This window comes from Laetiporus sulphureus (genome assembly GCF_001632365.1).
Source record: "Laetiporus sulphureus 93-53 unplaced genomic scaffold LAESUscaffold_2, whole genome shotgun sequence".
In the NCBI taxonomy this organism is placed as follows: Eukaryota; Fungi; Basidiomycota; class Agaricomycetes; order Polyporales; family Laetiporaceae; genus Laetiporus; species Laetiporus sulphureus.
The window spans coordinates 773,571-791,695 of NW_024468511.1; the positions used below are offsets into that span (position 1 = coordinate 773,571).

Consider the following 18,125-nt stretch of genomic DNA (forward strand, 5'->3'; position numbering starts at 1 on the left):
ACCTGCTAGTGTCGCTTTACTCCGAATAAGAGGCTGGAGCATGCCCGAGCCTGCGCCGTTACCATCATGTTTCAACTCCGCATTCCCATTCCTTCGTCTGTTAACGTAGTCGCGCATCACGGCGGGAGACGAGTGTCGAACCACAGGATCTCTTCTTGCTAGATTCTGGGTAGACCTTGCAGCTGTCGCTTTCTTACTACGCGATCTCGCAACACCTCATGTGATGGCGAACATTCCGATCACATCGAAGAAGTCGACAAAGTTATATATTCCCCATCCTCATGAGGAGACCGGCTCCATAGCAGGCGTGCTGGAGCAGCTCTCTCCCGGAGAGTCCACGCACGGGCGGAGGATTGCTCTGGTACGCATGGAATGCTGTCGCTCGTGTACGCGTATAGTTGATACGACCACAACAAGATCATGCACGGTACCATGGGGTCAATATTCAAGTAGATTTTGTGAAATTTAGTGCTAACAAGACATGCAGACATAAAGACTATCTCTTTCAGAAGCGGCTTGCGCTCCGGTTCCCTGTAGATTCGTTCCGCTTCGACTTCCGGTTCGTTACCTATAGCATGCGACTATCTGCCGGCCTCTTGATGTCTTCATTGCATAGGGCCAATTTTGAATCACCAGGGACATTTTCGTTTGGCAAAATCGAGCTTGAAGTAATCGACCTCCACGTCGTCGCGGATTACCTGATGAAGCAATACGGATACGTCATTGATCTGCTCGTAGGACATTCGAAGGGTAGCGTCGTTGCTATGCTATGGCTATGCACGTACCCGAAGTCGGAGACCGGAAGCGTGAGGGGCTACGTGAACGTCAGTGGGCGATATAGGGTGGAGGTGAATGCAGAGTCGCCGCCACAATATTATCGGAACTTATCCTATGCCTTCTGCCATCTAGAAAATGTATGGTACGTTGCGTCTCTCGTGCTGAACGCGCCACTTTATCATATCGCTGCTTCCATTGAAGACCAAATGCGTAAGCCGGAGAATCAGCAACAGCTTGCAGCGCAGGGATTTTATGAGCTTAAAGCAACCGTTGCTCGCAAGCCAGTCGTCCACAGGTGCATGCACGGCCTCGTTGAATATGATTGAGATACAATAGCTCATAGCTCACGGGTAGAATCACCGAACAGGACCATCACGAATTTGCCGGCATCGACACGACGATTGTATGGAATCGCTTCCCTAAGGAAATTCACGTCCTTACCATGCATGGTCTGAGGGACACCGTAGTCCCACCGTGAGTGCCCTGGGAATCAACTCACGCCTCCGAGCATTCTGATCAATGCCTCTCGGTAGATATGATGCCATTATCTACGCGGAGGCATATTCTTCTCGGACAGAAGGCACGCACAACTTATACATCGTAGACGAGGCAGACCATAACTTCACCGGGGTGCGTTCCGATCAGTCTCCTGGAGCAGGATAATTCTGACCCATCGGGCACTGCGCTGACAGATGGCTGACCATGTGGCTGCGACGATTCTCCAATGGGTTAGTCTGCTCGACCGGAACGAGCTCAAGACTGGGATCTGGCCGTCAGGGTTGAAACCGAAACTATGAGGTTCTGTTGTCCATATACCTTCTGAGCAAGCATCTATGTGGCGCAACTCTCAGATCGCATCGGCGGATTATAGAACGATTTCAGAGACCACTACGTATATGCTGGCTTTCGTGACTTTGAGGCGCACGAGGGGCATCCATTGGCATAGAGCTCTCTCACCGGCAATCTTCCTATCTATGTCCAATCCTATATCGCTTCCAAGTAGAGAGAATAACACTCGCAGTTTATGTCACTACATTATCGGCGTGCGGATGATGAGGAACGTCAATCCTTTTTTCCTCTGGCCGCCACATTCATGATGCGGGATGCTGTTGCTTTGCCACCATCGATGGTCTGTTGAACGCTAATTCGACGCATCTCTCTTCTCCCGCTTCCTCTTTTCCCAGTTTCGGTCAAAGGTGCCGGCAACATCCATCTCGTCTTTGACTGCGATGGTGAGAGCGTGCACTTCCTCTGCAGACATGGTGAAGAGTACAGACTCCCAGGGTAAGACGACGTGCGGTCCTGCAGTGCCATTTTCGTCGTCCTCGGAAGCGATGGTGGTATGCAGAAGGCTATTCGACGCCTGAGGATGGGCAGATCCAGCCGCCAGTCGCTCGCGCACTGTGTCCATCAGCCACTTCACTGGCATCCCCTTCAGCCCCGTCCATTCCTCCACGAGCTTGCCTGCAAAAATCTTCCTTGCATGCGCCTTCATGAGGGACGCATTGATAAGGGCGTCGTGTTCCGCTTTCTTGCCGAAAAAGCGTAACACATCGTCCGTCGAGACAGTCGTCTGGGACGGCATCTGTGTTTCTGACTCGACCCGCTCGAGGGTGTATTCGAGGAAGCGCTGGTACATCGAACGAGCGGCGCGCTGTTTTGCCCCAGCAACATAGTTTTGCTCCGCCCGCACGGCCTTCTGCACATCGAACAGGCGAGAGCTCGCCGCCCAGTCAAAGACCTCTCGCTCGGTAGTGAATCCTTCAGCCCACCTATCCCTCGACAATCCATAGAAGGCAAGAATATCGTTGAGAGAGAATGAGAGAAAGAAGGTTGTTGGAGGTTTTGTGGGCAACGGGCGCAAAAGCTAGACGTAGAAAATACGGTTGGCAGGCCCACGCCAACGCAAACCACAGAGAATAACGTAGAATGCGTACCTTCAACCCATGCGGGCTGAGTGTGAGACCCACTCCTCGGGCGAATAAGCTCAGGATCATGCCCATATCTCCGTATGAATGCAAGAATACCGTGCGCTCCCACTCATATTCATCCGCGCACACGTTCACGTCTATTTGATGGAAGATCTCGATGCGAGCCTCGCTCCTCGCATCGAGTTCATGAGGTCGTGCATTCTCGGCATCACGATCGACGGCAGTGGCTGGGACTGCAAAGTGACTCGTACGATTGCCCTCGAACGGTATGCTATGCACTGCACCGAGTGCACTCTTCACCATCTCCAGAGTCACGTCTGCTCGTGGACGCGACACGACGAAGTCGAGGTCCCCGTAGTCCACTTTTCCCGGGGCTTCAGCTGGAACCGCGGCCAATTCATACATGTCCTCGATGCGAGGCATCAGGCTGGCTTTTAGAGACTTGTAGAGATGAGGTGTCATGCGCGGAAAGGAAGTATCAGGTAGTATTTGGCGGAATGCGTTCCCTCCCATGCTGTTTCAGAACGTATGCGACGATGACTGATGCGGTGCCGTGGAGAGAAGACAGAGACAGCGCAGCTGCAGGAGCTCAGCAATGAGGGCATGATGTGAATGTATGAGTGATGAGAGAAGCAAAGGATGGATCGAGCGTTCCCGCCTTCCAACCTGGGCCTTGCCACAGCCTCCCGTCCTCATCGTCCTTAACCTCTGTATCGTCTATTGCTACCCACGTTGAAGCGTCATTGATACCTCCTCATGTCCAAATTCGCCCCTCATCGTCGCTCTGCTAATGCCCCACGTGCTACGTCCTCCACTATCTGCCAGAAATGCCTTCAAACAGGTGAGCAGACAGTTCACTAGCTACGCCTCTCCGCGATCTCAAGTAGGCTTTGGTTTTCAGGCCATTTTACGTACGAATGCAAGTCTTCGCGTCCTTACGTAGCGCGTCCTTCGCGGACACAGCAACTCGAGAATCCCAACCTGCTTACGAAATTGAAGACTGAGGACAAGCCATCCATTGAGGTGCCCGAGGAGTTTAGGAGCAAGTGAGTGCTATCGCAGTCCTTCACCACGTATCTATGACCGACGCACATCGCTACAGGACCGGCACTGCCGACCGAATCTTGGAAGCTAAGGAGAAGGAGCGTGCTAAGGGTGCTCCTTCCACTGATGCTCAAGCAGCTTCCACCAAGGGCAAGAAACGAACCCGGTGTGTCTGCTTCTACTCTTTCACGCTGTTTTTAAGTGATTGACCACTGATAACAACAGCGCATCATCGAGTTCTGAAAGCTCTAGTAGCGATTCAGACTCGGATTCGGGTTCGAGTTCGAGCTCGAGCTCTTCCTCCGAGTCGGGGAGCTCTTCCGGTTCTGACTCTGATTCGAGGTCGAACTCGCCGACTAGCGCCGATTCGGTCAGAGGAAGAGGCAGGAACTATCGATCAGGAAGCAGCAGCAGCAGCAGTCCGAGCAAAAGTCGAAGACGGTATCAGTGACGACTGCCCCGATATGAAAGTGGACGTTCTTTGCCTGTTCGCGTTGAGCACCGATACCTAATGCTCTGTCTTGACGATATGTATCACTAGGATTGCACTTCATGCGAGAACGTATGATGTAGTGTGCAATGGTATCAGATTGCAGTGAATCTCGTCTGACTGAATAACTAATATATACAACGCGGTGCCTCCGACGCTCGTGAATTCATGATGAGAGCCACAATGAGCCTACGAGGAGCCGTCAGCTCGCGTGAGCGATGGAATGAGATAATGACGCACCCATATAATCCCAGCACCTCTCCAAATATCAGGATCAGCACCATCGTCACAAAAACCTTTGACTCGTATACGTAGGCTCGCACGCACTACCAGGAAGGAATAGTCAATGTCCAATTCTTCGATGCATACATACATAACAAACGTACCGCATCGCCCACGAAACCAATTGCATATCCTGCCGCTAACCCCGTGAATCCACACGCTAGACCGGCACCCAGGTGTACGAATCCGGCATATAAAGAGTAGTCTGTCGGCTTGACTGCCAGGTAGAATGACTGAGAACAGCGGCCACAGATTCAAGGTTGAGCAACTCACGTCCACCTGCTATGAGCACGGATACGACCAGACCATACACAGCGATGATTCCAGACATGACGACCGGAATGAGAGACTGTACTGGACGCTCAGCTGGCAGACGAACTGTGCAACTGAGGAGAACGAACCTTCATGATTAATTCGGGTTTGAACGTGCCCAGCCCTGCAATCCCAATTCCCGACTTGGACGTCCCAAACGCTGCGCCCACAGCTTACACCGCACAGCGAGCAATGAAGGCATACACGCATCAATGAACTGTTCTTCTAACGGTGCGCTGCAGTCGAGACTCACTACTGAATATCATCTGCAGGAATGCATTCATGTCAAATGAGATCCCAGGCTCTGGGGTTCAATGTACTCACCGCTGCGCCGACGCCTGCAAAACCAAAGAATGGCGCATATGGTGGACAGAGCGACATTGTGGATGAACAACAGCGATGTGGAGGTAACTTCGAGCCAGTGCCAGCGCTTAGACTTAGACTTAGGGTATAGTACTCAGAAAGGAAGGTGCTTAGCCACTGGGGAGCTACAGTACTAGTGCGGCCACAACAGTGTTTTCGAGCTTTTGCATAACGGGTAACATTACGCGAAAATACATCAAACAACAGGCAATTGTCTGATGCGAATATGTGGAACGTATTAGAGGCCTTATCCTGCGCAAGTCCAAGTCACTGAGAAACGATATGACTTTGGGCTTGCGCGAGCATCGTTTCCAAATCGCTGTGCGTCGGTACGGTCACAGCAAACCCACCCTCCTGCAATGCAGCCAATCCTTCAAGCACCCATTGATGACAGCACCAACTGATATTACCTCTCTGGATAGGCACAGCCCGCAAGGTCTCCAGGATCTCCGCATGCCTGTCTGCGTCGACGCTCCCGAGTGTGACCTGCCCCATGCAGCTCTGCAGCTCTTCAAGTACGACTTCTTCCGCCTTGAACTCATATGTTTTCGTAGAGCCCGAGATCTGATACTCAAACGCACGTCCTTCGGCTGTGGGAACGAGAATGGACCAGTGCTTTGCTCCTTTGAGGAGCGGGTGGCCGAAATGAGCAACAGACAGTGAAGTACTAGGCATTGAGAGCGAAAACGCTGGGACGTGACCTGGATTAAAGGGCTATCAACAACCAAGCACGGCATCACCGTAGGAACCGACATACTGTGGATGCGAGAAGAGCTCCCCGTCTCTTGGGTAAGAAGACTCATGCCCTTTTCAAGCAGATATCCTTATGGCATGCGACGTGGTAATTCGTCAAAGATGCATTTGTGCATCACAGGGTCAGTGTCGGCTGGACGTTGATCGTCAAGAAGTTCGGAAGGAAAGTAGTGGCAATAGAGTTTCAGGGGTGTCCGCCCGACTACGGGCACCAGTTTGATAGACGATGTGTGCACGCACTTACTCGTCCCTTCTTTACTTTACGTGAGCCATGTGATGCATATCAATGCAGCATGAGATCCGGCTTGATCGCTGGTCTGAGATCTAAAACAACCACTTGCCGGATATCAGATGGCTCTAACGGAGACACCAAAGCATATTGGGCGCTGCACTTCATGTGCGCGCGAAGTGTTAAGGATGCAGCGGAAAGAGATTGCGGGAGGCGTCTGCGAGGTTCTCTAAAAAATTGCCATCACGGAGCGTCGCTTCTCTAAGCGGCGACGCTACATGGAGAACTCGCTTACAGTTGACGAATGAGCAGCGTCGAGCTGCACGGCTGTTGATTGTAGAATTGTTCCGGGCGTATGATTCGTGAATGCGCAGGATAGTCGCAGAGTCAGTTGACAGGCATAGACCGTGATGAGGTCCGCACCAACGCGACATTTTGGTATGCTTTCCACGGCACCTCTGGAAGATACGTCACTGTGGATCGCTGGACACGCACAGTACGGATAGACACATATTTACGTGGCCATCCGGCATTGTCGCACGAGTCAGAGCGGAGAGCATGAAATTCTTGTAGAAGCCAGTTTTGACCGTTGATAGTACGGCATAACGTACTGGCCGTCTGGGATACCAATTTGCGCATTGGAAGAATGGACGTGATACGCAGGACATGCCGTATTGAGAGCAAAAAGAACGACGACACTACTTCTTCTTGACCGTTTTGATCCTGATCACCTCGTCACCAACGAAGATCCCCTGAGGCGGACACACCGTCATTTTTTTGAAACACAGCTTGTACAGAAATGCAAGTACATACCTTGCCCTTATACGGTTCTGGTTTTCTCCACCTCCTGATGTCGGCCGCAAACTGCCCCACCTGGTATTTGTCGATACAGCTGAGAATGATTTTCGTCGGCTGCGGCACTTCCGCCTTGATATTCTCCGGCACCGCTATATACACGACGTGCGAGTAACCAAGCTTCATGCTGAGTCTTTGACCACTACGGCCGTCGCCCTTTCCGCGCGGATCTTCCTCCAGAGCGGCACGATAGCCGACGCCGACCAAATTCAGAGGCACCTTGAATCCCTCCGATGTGCCCACTATGGCATTGGAGATGAACGTGCGGGTGGTGCCCCACATGGATCGCTGTTTCTTCTCAGAGGAGTCATCCACGGTCACAGCAACAGTGTTTGGATCTTGAAATGTGAGTTGGACGAAGGGATGAAGGTGAACTGTTGTCGTGCCGAGCGGTCCTTGCACGGACAGCGCGGTGGGAGAGGGTGTCAACGTCACACCAGGTGGGATTTTTATCGGGACCTTCCCAATGTTGGAGATGTGAGCATCACAGGTCACTGCTGATGAACTGAAAGACCTAAGGGATGGGAAGAAATGTCGGATGCCCTGCCGGAGGACCATGGCTGCAGCGTTCAGGTTCAGGTCGGTGTGCCAGCGCTAACTGTGTTGTCACAGAGCAACGTGACCGTGATGCTCGCGTCCTTGGTCTGTTGCAGCAGAACGCAAATGCAGCTGCAGACCTGTCCCGCAAAAGCATGAGTGATACTATGCGGCAGTATTCAGTGGCGATTGATCAAAATATGCCCTCCTCTTCTTCCAGACGCAGCACATTCATCACTCAACGTACGATTGGAAAGTACACACTAGGCATCCCCATATTTATGATGCCACCAGTTTTCATGCAAGCTATATTCTCTCATACTCGCCGTACAAGCATTGGCAAAAATAAATTGCTCCTCACCGAGCTCTGCAAATGGATCAGAGTGGTGGATATCCGTTCTCAACGACACACGATTGCGTTGGAGTGTCCGATGCTATGGAGATGCATTGCGGTAACATGAAACATGGACCGGTCGGAGGAGGTTCTCACTGCGTGCGAAGGGTGGCTCCCACTAGGCTGGTTGTTCCATCGGCGTGGAGTCCGGAGTGGGAACTGCCACGGCTAATCGTATCCGCGCCATGACAGTGTGTAGTACGCCAGCATTGTACACACATGTGTATGGTCCTTTGATGACTACAGACTTGAGTTCGACGACATCAGCTCTGTAGACCATGTAACATGGTACTGGCTGTGATGTAAGGGAACTTTAAGCTGAAAGTTCAAGTGCGACCAGCGTCCATCAGGCATCCTATTAGTAGCACCGGAAGATAGAGGTGGCAGGATGTAGAGTTAGGATACTGCAGTCCTCCCAGCACAGGGCAGCAATACACACATGGCGCGACTCCTCGCGCGTTCACTTACTAGTTCCTATCATGCATCTCATCATAGTCTATGATAGAGATGCGCCAACCAAAGTTGGTGCAACGCACAAACCATCTTTTGTGCGTACTCTGTGGACGCTCTTCGTGACGGGGTTTACCCATGCTGCCTCCCTGGTCTCCAAAGTGACGAAACCTACAATGCATCTATCGTGACTTGGTCAAAGCCGAAAAGTGAACAGCGTACCTGGCTGGACGGTCTCGAAAATCTTCTTCTTCGGGTTGAGTTGCGGAAGCGGCGTCGCGTCTGAATAGCTGTGCATGAGAGACAGCTGAGTGGCAGTGGTATAAACGCCTACTCTCGAAGTCTGGACCTTCGAAATAGACGCGTTCACCAGGTTTTGAGTTCGGTGGAGGTTGGATAAGCTCGATACCACCCTCTTTGCCATCTTTCGACGTTGCCTGCAGAACGGTGATCAGGAATGATCAATGCCTCTCAAACGTACGCCTCACACATAGAACCATGGCGAAGCTCTTCACACCTCGCATGTTCGCAGGCTTGAGGTTGCACTATTAAGGAAGCTGTGAATACCCAGTGAGCCAGGATGCGACATGAGTCATCGTACCACGCCGACAAGGTACTTGTCTCGCATCTGCTCGATGGGGATGTAGTGTACGAGCCCGGAAACCACTGTTCGTGGGCCCTCCTCCTCACCAAAGTCGATTTGCTGTGAGATGGACGATCGATCACAACGTAGAAAGCACACATGACATAGTTCGCACCTCGACATAGAGACCATCTGCATCAGGATGTTTCTTGACTGTCGGAACAACTGTGAGCATGAAAGCGACCGCTCAACGTGCATCGGGACATACTGTCGACGATGTGCCCAACACGCAAGTCGATCATAGAGGGAACGGGCTCGCCAGATCCCTCATCAGCCTTGTTGCCACCACCGGCCGCCTTCTTCTTTCCTCCCTCAGCAGCCTCCGTAGGCTTCTTCTCCTTCTTCTCCTTTTTTGGCACCTTAGCTTCAGTAGCAGCGGCTTCCGCGTTCTTCTCTGCTGCCACAGGCGCGTCCTTGGTCTTTGTGCTCTTCCCAGCGACGGCAGTAGGGGTGGCGTCCGACGAGGGAGCAGGCGCCTTGTCCTTCTTCTTGGGCGCATCGGGCTTCCGCTCGAGGTGAGGTGCGTTCTCAAGGTCGAATGTCACGACCGAGAATGCAGGAGCGAGGGTGGAGGCAGCGTGGCGAACTTGCGGTCGTGATTGAATATGATCAAAGTAGCGAGTGAGGGAAGGGAAGGAGTAGTACTGGGCGGGCTGAAATTGCGACTGAAACGCGCCGATTCCGACAAAGTCCACGTCATAGGAGATCCACTAAACTCACATATACCGGATGCAGAGCGCCGTAAAGCGCGGTGTCGGCCACCGTGTAGTAGTTGCTCACGAGATATGTCCGGGGTGTGAGTTGCCTATCGAGGTCCTGCGCACGCCATGAGATCTAGCGCAACTGAGCAGCTATCGCACTTACTTACCTTCAGGGTTTGCGGCTTAACGATCTCTCCTTCTACGATTTTCTCGATCCACTCTGCGACAAGAGTCTTGTCTTTCTCGTCCTTGCCGAAGTCTTTGCTGCCATCCGAGACGGACTGTTCGACCAGATTTCGGAGCGACACGGGCAGTTTGGTGATGGTGGTTAGAGATGCCATTGTTCTACGGAATATCAGATGAGATGGACGGAACAGATACAATCCGTGCAGTATTGGTCGAGTCAAGAAGGACATTCTATCCTCGATGGCTCCCACGTGCGGCCACGAGCGCCGGTCTCAATCCTTGCTCAATCCTTGCTTGGACTCTTTGCAACGAACGCATTATAGATCGGATAAATTGATGCTACAAGCAATACAAACGAGCGCCACGATACTTCGAAAGCCAGAGACCGACATGCAGAGCAGAACTGAATTGACAAGAATGTGGACCCGCAAGGAAGACCGCATGGGATGGAAGGTAAACTACCTATTCATTTGTGGAGGACGCTGGTGTGAGTATATTGTCCGCCCCGGAGCATCCGTCATCCCGTTGCCTCTGCTAGGCGCATTGAACATCATGCGCGGCTCGTCGAGGTACCCACTGGCAGGTCCCGTGTAATGTCCTGGTGGCGGCCATGCATCCTCTGCGCGCACGCTTGGCGGAACATGGTAGCCCGAAGGAAGAGCGGGGGGCGGCATTCCCACATGCATCGGAGCACTCGCACCATTGAGTAAATGAGCACCGTTGCCTGGTACGGATAGCGGTCGCCCCTCTGAAGCCCTCGAGGTCCTGTTCCTGATGCGTGCGCTGCTCGGTCTGGAGTTTCCACCGGCACTGGCAGTTGCAGCAGGAGGCGTACTGACCGCGCTACTCACTGCGCTTGATCCTCCTTCGTCAGTCCGCCCACTACTATGGGTCCATCTCCCTCTGCTGTCTCTGTGCCGCCTGCTCGCACTCGCACTCGCATTGGAAGTGCTGTTGAGTCTTTCCCTGCTATTCGCGTGATTTGTTCTTAACCTGAATCTAGGTTCCTCAGGAGGGGTTTGAGGGGTAGTAGGGATAGGGATAGCCTCTTGAGGTATCGGAGGTGCTATGGCTGGATCTTCTTCTGCCAATGCTTTCTCTCTCGCCGCCTTGAGTTGCAATGCATATGTGAGCGGGATAGGAGGGGGTATCATATCTATCGCGACGGGATTGTAAGAATCACTTTGGCTTAAAACCTGTATGCTCACCTCGTATAAATTGGAAGTCCTGACGTGCTTGTGCGGCATATGCTACAAGCAGATTCATCATAAATACATATAGCAATATTAGTTGATGAACGCACCGACATCACGATAGCTGACAACAGAATGGTTCTGTGTCTCAGCTATGTGCTGACCGGCTTGTGCAAGACGCTTGACAAACTCTTCCTGCACGATGAGCACGTCGTTCAACTCGGGCACCATAGGAATAGTGGCGATACTCACAGCGGCCACGGACAACATGAATAGAGCTTCTTTTGACATGTGAGCTCCTGCTCCTACACACGAACGCAAAAGAATATGTATGAAGACGAAAACCTCGGCAGTGAGAACCGATGGTGCTCGTGGCGTACCGTCTGCGTGCAGGATGTTCTCAATCCGTGTGGCGGGAATGAGCGTGTGCCCAGGCGTGCGTTCTCCAGTTCGACGAGGACGTGACTTGCTCGAAGATGCACGTCCCTCTTCATCGAGTTCGTCCTCTCCATCCAGGTCGGAGTCCAGCTGATCTACCTCATCTTCATCATCTATATCCACATCCATTCGAGGAGGATGTGACCCGGATATTGATGCTGCATTGAGTGCCATCGAATTATAGGTTACGTCGAAGGGGATGTGTTGTAGAAAATGTGTTTGGATAATAGCCCTTTGAATACGTGCAATGGGCACATGAGGGTTGTCACCGCTATAAGGCCCTGCGGTGGAAGGACTCTTGCAAGTGATGTTGACGCCCACGCGGTCAAGCTGCAGGAGACGCCCATGATGCCACCGTTAATGCTTTGTTGCAGTGAACGTGACAGTAGTTCAACTCGTCAAGCTCGCGAGGGATCTACTTACGCGCAGTCCGCGGTTAAGACGTAGGCGATCGATTTATGTGAGCGGTGAAAATGCAATAATAGTTACATTCGTGCAAGGAAACTAACGGCTACAATGATACACCGGCTGAGTCCATGAAACGATACATTGCAATCCAGATCCATCCATCATGGACTTCATTCGACGGGAATCTGCACGCTTCCCTTGTCCTCTGCCTGTGGAACCGTGACCGTAAGTACACCGTCGTTGAGTTTTGCCGAGACGTTAGAGCTGTCTATCGGGCGGGGCAGAAACACGGTTCGGGAGAAGGACGATGTCCCGGAGAAGTAGCGCTCTGTAGAGAGCTGCGTCGATTGCGCTTTCGTCGCCACCGCGGTTGCTTCTGTTCAATGGAGTCAGTACAACGTTCTACGACGATGTAAAATGATGTCACATACCTTCGCCGTCCGTCGCAGACTGCGAGCCTGTAGCTGCGCCCACCGGCTGAGAAGCCTCCTCAGGTTCGCTCCTCCTGCTGACCACCTTGCCCTCGATTGTGAGGCTCCGACCTCCGTCACCGACGCGGACTTGGATGTTCTCCTTCTTCACTCCCGGCAACTCCGCCTCAATGACATATTTGTTGCCCTCTTCTGTAACATCGACGGCGGGCTGCAATAGGGCGGGCGAGCGGAAGAAGGGGTCATCAAGAAGAGACCGTTGGAGGCTTGGCCCAACTGCTGCTGGGCGACCGAACGGTTCCTCCAGCATACGGAAAAGAGGACGAAGCTCGCGGAAGAAGCTGCGCGAAATAGACATAGCTAGCGTAGGAGATCAATGATCTGCAGAACGTGTGAAATGAAAGAATAGGGGAATGGCACTTGGACATCCGACAGCACCTGTGGGTTTATATGCTCCAGTGCATAGGAGAGCGGGAATCGTCTGGAACAGACTCGGAGATCTCATGATGCCTTGCGCACCCAATAGCGGAAAGTTGAGCCTTAGCATTAGTCATCGTTGTCCAACGTTGCGTCAGGGCTCACGTCCGGAAGCAAGGAGCGCCTGGAAGGGACAGGAATGCACCAGGCCACATTTCCCTTTGTCTCCCCTAGGCAGACCTATAAAATCGTCTTTTCTAAGGGGAGCGACGACAGACGATACAGTACACCTGCTCATAACGCATAACGTCAGGTTTGGCTATGCATTATGAGGTAGTATGCATTACCAGGCTGTCACATAGTGTGACGTTGAGTGACTATGCGTGACTTTTCAAGGTAGGGCTGTCACGCACACAAAATAGGCCTCACATTTCACCAGATTATTACTACTTTTTTTGCGACAAACCTGGTTTAGTACCCCCAAATTTGGACATAAACATAATTTATAAACATAATTACGGGACAAAAATGGTGTTATGCGTCCTGTATAACCTTCAATGCACGTGAAATTTTTTAGTTAGGCATTATTCTCACGATATCATAATGCATAATGCCGCGTTTTAGGTATGCATTATGCGGTATGAGATCTCATGCATAATTTGGCAGGCACCAACTCGTGCCCACATGGAGCTATGCGTTATGAGGTGTTATGCACTATGAGGGAATGCATTATGAGCAGGTGTACTGTATTAAGGTCTGCTTCAAAATGTGCCCTTCAACCCGTAGTACGCACTGTCGATGACGTGTCACCCCATTTTGGAAATGCCGAGACATGCCGAAGGACGCCGTTGACGTGCCGCTGACGGCGGCTGGCTTCTCCCGGATCTCATCGGGCATGCCTGAAACTCCCAAGTCCAATGCATGAATCTGTACAACGACCTGCAATGACCCTGCGATTTTGAGACATGTCTACGAGATCTCTCGACCATAGCTCATTGCTGCCTCCGATGCCATGAGCCATGCTGTCTGTACCGATAGTGATTTGCCAGCGCGGATGATGATGCATCAAGTGAAGTGTTTCTTGATTGTACGTGTCCCAATTGAGCGAGTTGAAGACACGAATGCACTTGTTGCGGTCTTCTACATCACCAACTTTGTTCCATAGATAGGTCGCTACTCGATGACCATGGCTGATAGTCTTGCAGAAGATGATGACACGGTGCTGCTCTTCTAGAACCCAGTCGAGCTCTGGGAATTGGTACGCATTTGCACCAGATATTTGGGGACGGAAGATCCATTGGATGTCGTAACGAGCATTCGAGTGATGGATCTGATGGTACTGACCCACTTTGAGTCCAAGAAATCCACAGACAGACTCTGTAGGCAAGCCTGGATGTAGCGTCGCTGTTAGGGCTATGATCACCGGTGATCCTGGAAATTGCATGCGAGCAGAGCCTATTTGTTTGAAAGCGGCACGGAATCGCATCCCCCAGTGCTGGAGAAGGTGAATTTCGTCCACTCCGAGCGCCATTACGTGTGTGCTGAATGACTTGTCTGCAAGCAAGCACTCGAAGCCCTTGCTCGTCAGTTGCTCCGGCGCCAGCAGAATGACCTCCACTCCGGACAAAGCTGTCTTCCAGAGGTTCTCGCCTCTACGGCTAGCTTGCTGTGTTGTGTCAGAATTGATCACCAGCACCGATAATCCAACGGCCATGAATTTGGGTGCCTGTATGCTATGATGTCAGTGCTTTATATCACTGTCAGTTTGATTACTATTGACCATATCATCTTCGAGAGACTTTGTGGGGCAGACAACGAGTATACATGGTGATGCCTTGAATGTGTGACGCAACGCTTCGATGGGACAACGAGATGGGTCTTGAGCAAATGCGCTAGCAACCAGCAAGTACATGATAAAGAATCCTGTCTTCCAGAGCCTGTAGGAGTAATTGCAACAACATCTGTTCCTTCGAGAGCTTTTGCTACGCCTTCAAGCTGGTAGTCGTGTGGGTCGTAGGGTAGACTACATGCCAGTATATCCCGTAGCAAAGCATGACCTTGGGGTGAATTGAAAGTGGATGGTTGGGGAGAAGTGCTTGCATTTGGTTCGGCCATATGAGCAGAATCAGAAACAGAAGTACAAGTAGACTATGAGAGAACGAAGGGCACGTTCAGTGGGTATATGCTGCAGTGAGCCTCAGCCACCGACGTGTCCTACGAGATCCGATCGACGCGTTTCGGAGATGAAAATGCTTACGTAACTCCGAAATTGCGTACTACGGTGTGAGGGTGGGATTTTGAAACAGACTACATTTCCCTGTATGGAAACTGAAAAGTTGCAAGTCATCAAATCAACGCATAGCTGGATGGTTGGAACTATTAATTTGGACACTCGGAATTGTACACCGGGCGAGTACACGTGTGTTAGCCATTAAACCATATTAGATGAACATTGCGGTGAGTTCACAATTAAGCGAAAAATAATGATGGCGATCAGCAAATAGAATAATTGCACTCAAGTACCACCAGGCCATTCAACCACCCACTGTGCACTGACGCTGTGAACCTGATCATCATCATCCTCAAACTTCAGCCTGTACATCGGCAGTGCTAGATGTTTTGACGAGGAACCAGCCTATCGACCAATGTCAGCACTGACATTACACCTGAATAACTTCAGCGTGGAACGTACTCGCCCGGCAGGCTGCAGATCCCGTGGGCTTGCAACGACTTCTGCTCTGTAGAAACAACTCGTATCAGGATACAGCGCCATAACTGTCGAGCCAGCGGTGAATTCTGGGTAGGCATTTAGGTGTGCAGCGCTGTCTGGTGGTGCTGTTGGGTCTGGAAGAGGTATGATAGCACGCAATGTCGTGTTGTAGAATCTACAGATGCAAACATGAGCGACCGGCATGATCCGTTGGAGAAAGGTACGAACAGCCCTGGTTGGCCATCATCTTGTGGTTCCGCATCCTGTACTTCGTATCTATCGGAAGAGAGATCAGTCATCGGAAACAGGAGGATGCAGCCCGAGGCGCCAACCGATTCTTGTCCTGATTGATGCATTTGGTGACGACGGCTAAAATCCACTCCTCGTCTTTACCGCCAGCACTGCCATCCGCAGGCTTGTTCGCATTTTGCGGAGGATGAAATGCAACCTTTCGGCCTTCTTGCAGAGGCAGCTGTGGAGCCAATGCCTCTCTACGTGCTCTTGGCTCACGGGAGAAAGGTATTGGCTGCGGCGGACCGACAGAGCCACGCGGTGGCACGGTGATGGATGCTGAGCGTGTGGGTGGGTTGACGGTCGCAGGCGTTGATGCGGCAAGGATGGCGGGAGAATGCGCTCTTGAGCGCTTTTGCCGTTTCTCTGATTCAAGTCGTGACACGGTGAACACAGGGTGCTTGAAGCTCTTCTCACCTGGAGGCGTTGCTTCTGATGCTTGACGCAAAGCTATCAGGATCTGAAGTTGCTCTAATACCTCATCTATGGTCCTAGAAACCAGTAAACGTCAAGTGCTTTGTAAGCCCTCGTATAAATATCGTACTGCGCATCTCGTTCCGCAGTGGCCTTGATATCGGTGAGGCCTGAAGTGAGTTTCTTATATACACTCTTCACGCCATCATAGCCTTCGGCCGGTAATGTGTCATCCGCAGGCCAAGCGGAGAGCAGTCTATTCACTCGACCAATCGTTTCGATGGCTGTGGGATTTGTGTATGTGTTCGATAACCTGGACAACGAGGAAGCCGCGCGTGACCAACAATCTACTTCTGTGAAATGATCACAATCAGAGAACTTGAAGGCTGCGACGATAAAGAGAAAACCGATATGCTAACCTTCGGACGAAGCGAGTCGTTTTGAAGCGCCTCGTCTGTTTGACATTGAGTATTTTATGTGGTCCACAATGGCAGGAGGAAGCAAGTCACTGCACTGAGCCCGAAGTCCGCGATCATATGCACAGGATCTCGATCGTGCCGCGTGCACGTGGAGAAGTGATCTCTAACCCTAACGGCGCTAATAGATGCCAGGCAGATTATGGTGCTTTCCACAGTCAAATTTCGTGCACGTACTGATGACACGGACGTATATGATACTAGTAGTACAGATGTACACACGGCAAAGCATGAGCAAAGCGTAACGACATGCAATTGTCCGCTCGAAAGCGTGGTACCCATAATTTGGATCTCAGTTTGCCCCCAGGTCCTTGTCGGACGTAGACGGCGCCAGCTTACGGAGCGAAACGTCGTATACAACTGTCAATCGCCAAGAGGAGTCAGTATTCGGCTCTAAGTCCACATATATAGCGAACGACCTTCTTCAATCTTCTTGATATCGTACTTCAAGCTGTCGTATCGACGGCGCAAAGTATCATTTCTCAGATTGAGCTACATATAGGTGTTAAACAAGAATTTGGATAGCCCAGCAAGGAACGTACCATGGAAAAACCAGCAAATAGATCTTTCACAAATATGGAGATTCTGATAGGCTGCTCGTAGTCGCCCATTGTCACCGCATTTACTGCCAAACGAGACTATGGCCTCTCCGTGAGTTTTTGCATGGATCCGACGATGATGTGTGACTTACCAACTCATTGACGAGAGAAATTAGTGCATGCAGATAGTCTTCTGTGCTTAGAGCGAATCGATCTTGCCATTCCTGCTGGACTGGAGACGTTGATGTCATTCATGAGCCATGCCCTCATCAAACAGTAGCATCTCACTTCCGAGCACCTCGCTCGCTTGAGGTAGCGTAAGCAACTTTCCAGTCCGCAGGAAATCAATTAAGGCTGCAGCAAAGACAGCGTTGCGTAACGACGTCGACCACATATCCTTCCATCGCCAGAACTGATCGGGAGGGATCAGCGCAGCTAGAGCTGCGGTCGTCTCCCTGCAGCTGTCCAGAGTAGGCTGTACGGATTCAAGGAGACCTGGAACTACAAGAGTGAAAGCCGATGTTGATATCTTTCGCACAAGCATGGCCTGTGACCTACGCTGATCAGTCGGAGTTGAGTGTATTTTATTGAGCATTCCACTGAGCGTTCGCGTCTTTTTGTCAAACTCTGTTACTTGGTCTTTGATTTTCTGATGGGTCGAGCGACTGTCTGAGGCATCCCTATTGCAAAAACCCGATGTGTAGGTACTTCTCTGAGTTTCGCATCCCTATCGAGGAGCTTGTTGATGTATTCGAGGTTTTGTGGGTCCATGGAGGTGCGGAGGAGAGGAGTGATGTGACGAAAGTCACGAGGTACGCGTCGCGTCTGTCACAGACGCGACGATTAGCTCATCCAGTGAAC

General features: G+C 51.5%; 11 protein-coding genes across 11 annotated transcripts; 2 read left to right on the forward strand and 9 right to left on the reverse strand.

Moving 5' to 3' along the window:
• Positions 1 to 223: 223 nt before the first annotated feature.
• On the forward strand, positions 224 to 1,574 carry LAESUDRAFT_733896 (ectomycorrhiza-regulated esterase; the record flags this gene model as incomplete). The annotated part of the gene is made up of 9 exons (XM_040910461.1): positions 224 to 361; positions 418 to 437; positions 488 to 559; positions 617 to 848; positions 910 to 919; positions 979 to 1,072; positions 1,132 to 1,251; positions 1,311 to 1,407; positions 1,470 to 1,574. 9 exons carry the CDS (start codon positions 224 to 226, stop codon positions 1,572 to 1,574), a joined length of 888 nt encoding a protein of 295 aa, XP_040769663.1.
• Positions 1,575 to 2,170: 596 nt separating this feature from the next.
• On the reverse strand, positions 2,171 to 3,221 carry LAESUDRAFT_621344 (uncharacterized protein; the record flags this gene model as incomplete). The annotated part of the gene is made up of 3 exons (XM_040903276.1): positions 2,171 to 2,644; positions 2,715 to 2,861; positions 2,943 to 3,221. Coding segments are annotated over 3 exons (900 nt in total), but the record flags the coding sequence as incomplete, so codon positions are not given.
• A 155-nt stretch (positions 3,222 to 3,376) lies between these two features.
• On the forward strand, positions 3,377 to 4,394 carry LAESUDRAFT_719978 (uncharacterized protein). Its single transcript, XM_040907726.1, has 4 exons — positions 3,377 to 3,549; positions 3,610 to 3,754; positions 3,811 to 3,918; positions 3,978 to 4,394. Exons 1-4 carry the CDS (start codon positions 3,465 to 3,467, stop codon positions 4,201 to 4,203), a joined length of 564 nt encoding a protein of 187 aa, XP_040769665.1. The 5' UTR covers positions 3,377 to 3,464; the 3' UTR covers positions 4,204 to 4,394.
• Positions 4,321 to 5,258, reverse strand: LAESUDRAFT_719980 (V-type ATPase). The gene is made up of 7 exons (XM_040907728.1): positions 5,161 to 5,258; positions 5,090 to 5,102; positions 4,926 to 5,008; positions 4,798 to 4,873; positions 4,629 to 4,741; positions 4,483 to 4,568; positions 4,321 to 4,431 (listed from the first exon to the last, which is right to left on the reverse strand). The coding sequence occupies exons 1-7, from the start codon at positions 5,215 to 5,217 to the stop codon at positions 4,371 to 4,373; spliced, it is 489 nt and encodes a 162-aa protein (XP_040769666.1). The 5' UTR covers positions 5,218 to 5,258; the 3' UTR covers positions 4,321 to 4,370.
• Positions 5,259 to 5,432: 174 nt separating this feature from the next.
• On the reverse strand, positions 5,433 to 6,286 carry LAESUDRAFT_719981 (uncharacterized protein). The gene is made up of 2 exons (XM_040907729.1): positions 5,957 to 6,286; positions 5,433 to 5,900 (listed from the first exon to the last, which is right to left on the reverse strand). Exon 2 carries the CDS (start codon positions 5,872 to 5,874, stop codon positions 5,467 to 5,469), a length of 408 nt encoding a protein of 135 aa, XP_040769667.1. The 5' UTR covers positions 5,875 to 5,900; positions 5,957 to 6,286; the 3' UTR covers positions 5,433 to 5,466.
• A 434-nt stretch (positions 6,287 to 6,720) lies between these two features.
• LAESUDRAFT_691138 (ribosomal protein L6) lies at positions 6,721 to 7,626 on the reverse strand. The gene is made up of 2 exons (XM_040906080.1): positions 6,995 to 7,626; positions 6,721 to 6,933 (listed from the first exon to the last, which is right to left on the reverse strand). Exons 1-2 carry the CDS (start codon positions 7,592 to 7,594, stop codon positions 6,880 to 6,882), a joined length of 654 nt encoding a protein of 217 aa, XP_040769668.1. The 5' UTR covers positions 7,595 to 7,626; the 3' UTR covers positions 6,721 to 6,879.
• Positions 7,627 to 7,991: 365 nt separating this feature from the next.
• On the reverse strand, positions 7,992 to 10,151 carry LAESUDRAFT_719984 (nucleic acid-binding protein). The gene is made up of 9 exons (XM_040907730.1): positions 9,929 to 10,151; positions 9,781 to 9,876; positions 9,269 to 9,725; positions 9,176 to 9,213; positions 9,019 to 9,120; positions 8,906 to 8,962; positions 8,752 to 8,854; positions 8,640 to 8,699; positions 7,992 to 8,588 (listed from the first exon to the last, which is right to left on the reverse strand). Exons 1-9 carry the CDS (start codon positions 10,100 to 10,102, stop codon positions 8,464 to 8,466), a joined length of 1,212 nt encoding a protein of 403 aa, XP_040769669.1. The 5' UTR covers positions 10,103 to 10,151; the 3' UTR covers positions 7,992 to 8,463.
• Positions 10,152 to 10,249: 98 nt separating this feature from the next.
• Positions 10,250 to 11,985, reverse strand: LAESUDRAFT_163378 (uncharacterized protein). Its single transcript, XM_040901410.1, has 5 exons — positions 11,521 to 11,985; positions 11,393 to 11,445; positions 11,251 to 11,335; positions 11,156 to 11,197; positions 10,250 to 11,103 (listed from the first exon to the last, which is right to left on the reverse strand). Exons 1-5 carry the CDS (start codon positions 11,750 to 11,752, stop codon positions 10,406 to 10,408), a joined length of 1,110 nt encoding a protein of 369 aa, XP_040769670.1. The 5' UTR covers positions 11,753 to 11,985; the 3' UTR covers positions 10,250 to 10,405.
• A 96-nt stretch (positions 11,986 to 12,081) lies between these two features.
• Positions 12,082 to 12,833, reverse strand: LAESUDRAFT_740574 (HSP20-like chaperone). Its single transcript, XM_040911088.1, has 2 exons — positions 12,418 to 12,833; positions 12,082 to 12,362 (listed from the first exon to the last, which is right to left on the reverse strand). The coding sequence occupies exons 1-2, from the start codon at positions 12,773 to 12,775 to the stop codon at positions 12,157 to 12,159; spliced, it is 564 nt and encodes a 187-aa protein (XP_040769671.1). The 5' UTR covers positions 12,776 to 12,833; the 3' UTR covers positions 12,082 to 12,156.
• Positions 12,834 to 15,203: 2,370 nt separating this feature from the next.
• Positions 15,204 to 16,733, reverse strand: LAESUDRAFT_719985 (uncharacterized protein). Its single transcript, XM_040907731.1, has 7 exons — positions 16,669 to 16,733; positions 16,380 to 16,602; positions 16,253 to 16,326; positions 15,877 to 16,201; positions 15,773 to 15,820; positions 15,527 to 15,719; positions 15,204 to 15,469 (listed from the first exon to the last, which is right to left on the reverse strand). Exons 1-7 carry the CDS (start codon positions 16,712 to 16,714, stop codon positions 15,350 to 15,352), a joined length of 1,029 nt encoding a protein of 342 aa, XP_040769672.1. The 5' UTR covers positions 16,715 to 16,733; the 3' UTR covers positions 15,204 to 15,349.
• Positions 16,734 to 16,868: 135 nt separating this feature from the next.
• On the reverse strand, positions 16,869 to 18,057 carry LAESUDRAFT_719987 (Translin). The gene is made up of 7 exons (XM_040907732.1): positions 17,973 to 18,057; positions 17,823 to 17,913; positions 17,553 to 17,765; positions 17,417 to 17,496; positions 17,268 to 17,363; positions 17,145 to 17,217; positions 16,869 to 17,085 (listed from the first exon to the last, which is right to left on the reverse strand). Exons 1-7 carry the CDS (start codon positions 18,033 to 18,035, stop codon positions 17,018 to 17,020), a joined length of 684 nt encoding a protein of 227 aa, XP_040769673.1. The 5' UTR covers positions 18,036 to 18,057; the 3' UTR covers positions 16,869 to 17,017.
• Positions 18,058 to 18,125: the final 68 nt, after the last annotated feature.

Bases quoted from the DNA above. Each gene is read 5' to 3' on its own strand.
- LAESUDRAFT_719978 (XM_040907726.1), top strand. From the start codon at position 3,465: ATGTCCAAATTCGCCCCTCATCGTCGCTCTGCTAATGCCCCACGTGCT. The intron at 3,550-3,609 runs GTGAGCAGACAG...TTTGGTTTTCAG, and splicing joins CCAGAAATGCCTTCAAACAG to GCCATTTTACGTACGAATGC. The intron at 3,919-3,977 runs GTGTGTCTGCTT...TGATAACAACAG, and splicing joins AAGGGCAAGAAACGAACCCG to CGCATCATCGAGTTCTGAAA.
- LAESUDRAFT_719980 (XM_040907728.1), bottom strand. From the start codon at position 5,217: ATGTCGCTCTGTCCACCATATGCGCCATTCTTTGGTTTTGCAGGCGTC. The intron at 4,742-4,797 runs GTGAGTTGCTCA...TCTACCTGGCAG, and splicing joins CGTGCTCATAGCAGGTGGAC to TCAAGCCGACAGACTACTCT. The intron at 4,569-4,628 runs GTACGTTTGTTA...CCTTCCTGGTAG, and splicing joins TTGGTTTCGTGGGCGATGCG to TGCGTGCGAGCCTACGTATA.
- LAESUDRAFT_719981 (XM_040907729.1), bottom strand. From the start codon at position 5,874: ATGCCTAGTACTTCACTGTCTGTTGCTCATTTCGGCCACCCGCTCCTC.
- LAESUDRAFT_691138 (XM_040906080.1), bottom strand. From the start codon at position 7,594: ATGGTCCTCCGGCAGGGCATCCGACATTTCTTCCCATCCCTTAGGTCT. The intron at 6,934-6,994 runs GTATGTACTTGC...TGTCCGCCTCAG, and splicing joins CAGAACCGTATAAGGGCAAG to GGGATCTTCGTTGGTGACGA.
- LAESUDRAFT_719984 (XM_040907730.1), bottom strand. From the start codon at position 10,102: ATGGCATCTCTAACCACCATCACCAAACTGCCCGTGTCGCTCCGAAAT. The intron at 8,700-8,751 runs GTAGGCGTTTAT...ACAGCTATTCAG, and splicing joins CGAAGGTCCAGACTTCGAGA to ACGCGACGCCGCTTCCGCAA. The intron at 8,589-8,639 runs GTACGCTGTTCA...GATGCATTGTAG, and splicing joins TTTCGAGACCGTCCAGCCAG to GTTTCGTCACTTTGGAGACC.
- LAESUDRAFT_163378 (XM_040901410.1), bottom strand. From the start codon at position 11,752: ATGGCACTCAATGCAGCATCAATATCCGGGTCACATCCTCCTCGAATG. The intron at 11,446-11,520 runs GTACGCCACGAG...GTTCGTGTGTAG, and splicing joins GAACATCCTGCACGCAGACG to GAGCAGGAGCTCACATGTCA. The intron at 11,198-11,250 runs GTGCGTTCATCA...ATCTGCTTGTAG, and splicing joins TGTCAGCTATCGTGATGTCG to CATATGCCGCACAAGCACGT.
- LAESUDRAFT_740574 (XM_040911088.1), bottom strand. From the start codon at position 12,775: ATGTCTATTTCGCGCAGCTTCTTCCGCGAGCTTCGTCCTCTTTTCCGT. The intron at 12,363-12,417 runs GTATGTGACATC...TCCATTGAACAG, and splicing joins GTCTGCGACGGACGGCGAAG to AAGCAACCGCGGTGGCGACG.
- LAESUDRAFT_719985 (XM_040907731.1), bottom strand. From the start codon at position 16,714: ATGTCAAACAGACGAGGCGCTTCAAAACGACTCGCTTCGTCCGAAG. The intron at 16,202-16,252 runs GTGAGAAGAGCT...GACTTGAATCAG, and splicing joins ATCAGAAGCAACGCCTCCAG to AGAAACGGCAAAAGCGCTCA. The intron at 15,821-15,876 runs GTTGGCGCCTCG...CTCTTCCGATAG, and splicing joins ATCAATCAGGACAAGAATCG to ATACGAAGTACAGGATGCGG.
- LAESUDRAFT_719987 (XM_040907732.1), bottom strand. From the start codon at position 18,035: ATGGACCCACAAAACCTCGAATACATCAACAAGCTCCTCGATAGGGAT. The intron at 17,766-17,822 runs GTAGGTCACAGG...TCACTCTTGTAG, and splicing joins CTCAACTCCGACTGATCAGC to TTCCAGGTCTCCTTGAATCC. The intron at 17,086-17,144 runs GTCGTTCGCTAT...GGCGATTGACAG, and splicing joins TATCAAGAAGATTGAAGAAG to TTGTATACGACGTTTCGCTC.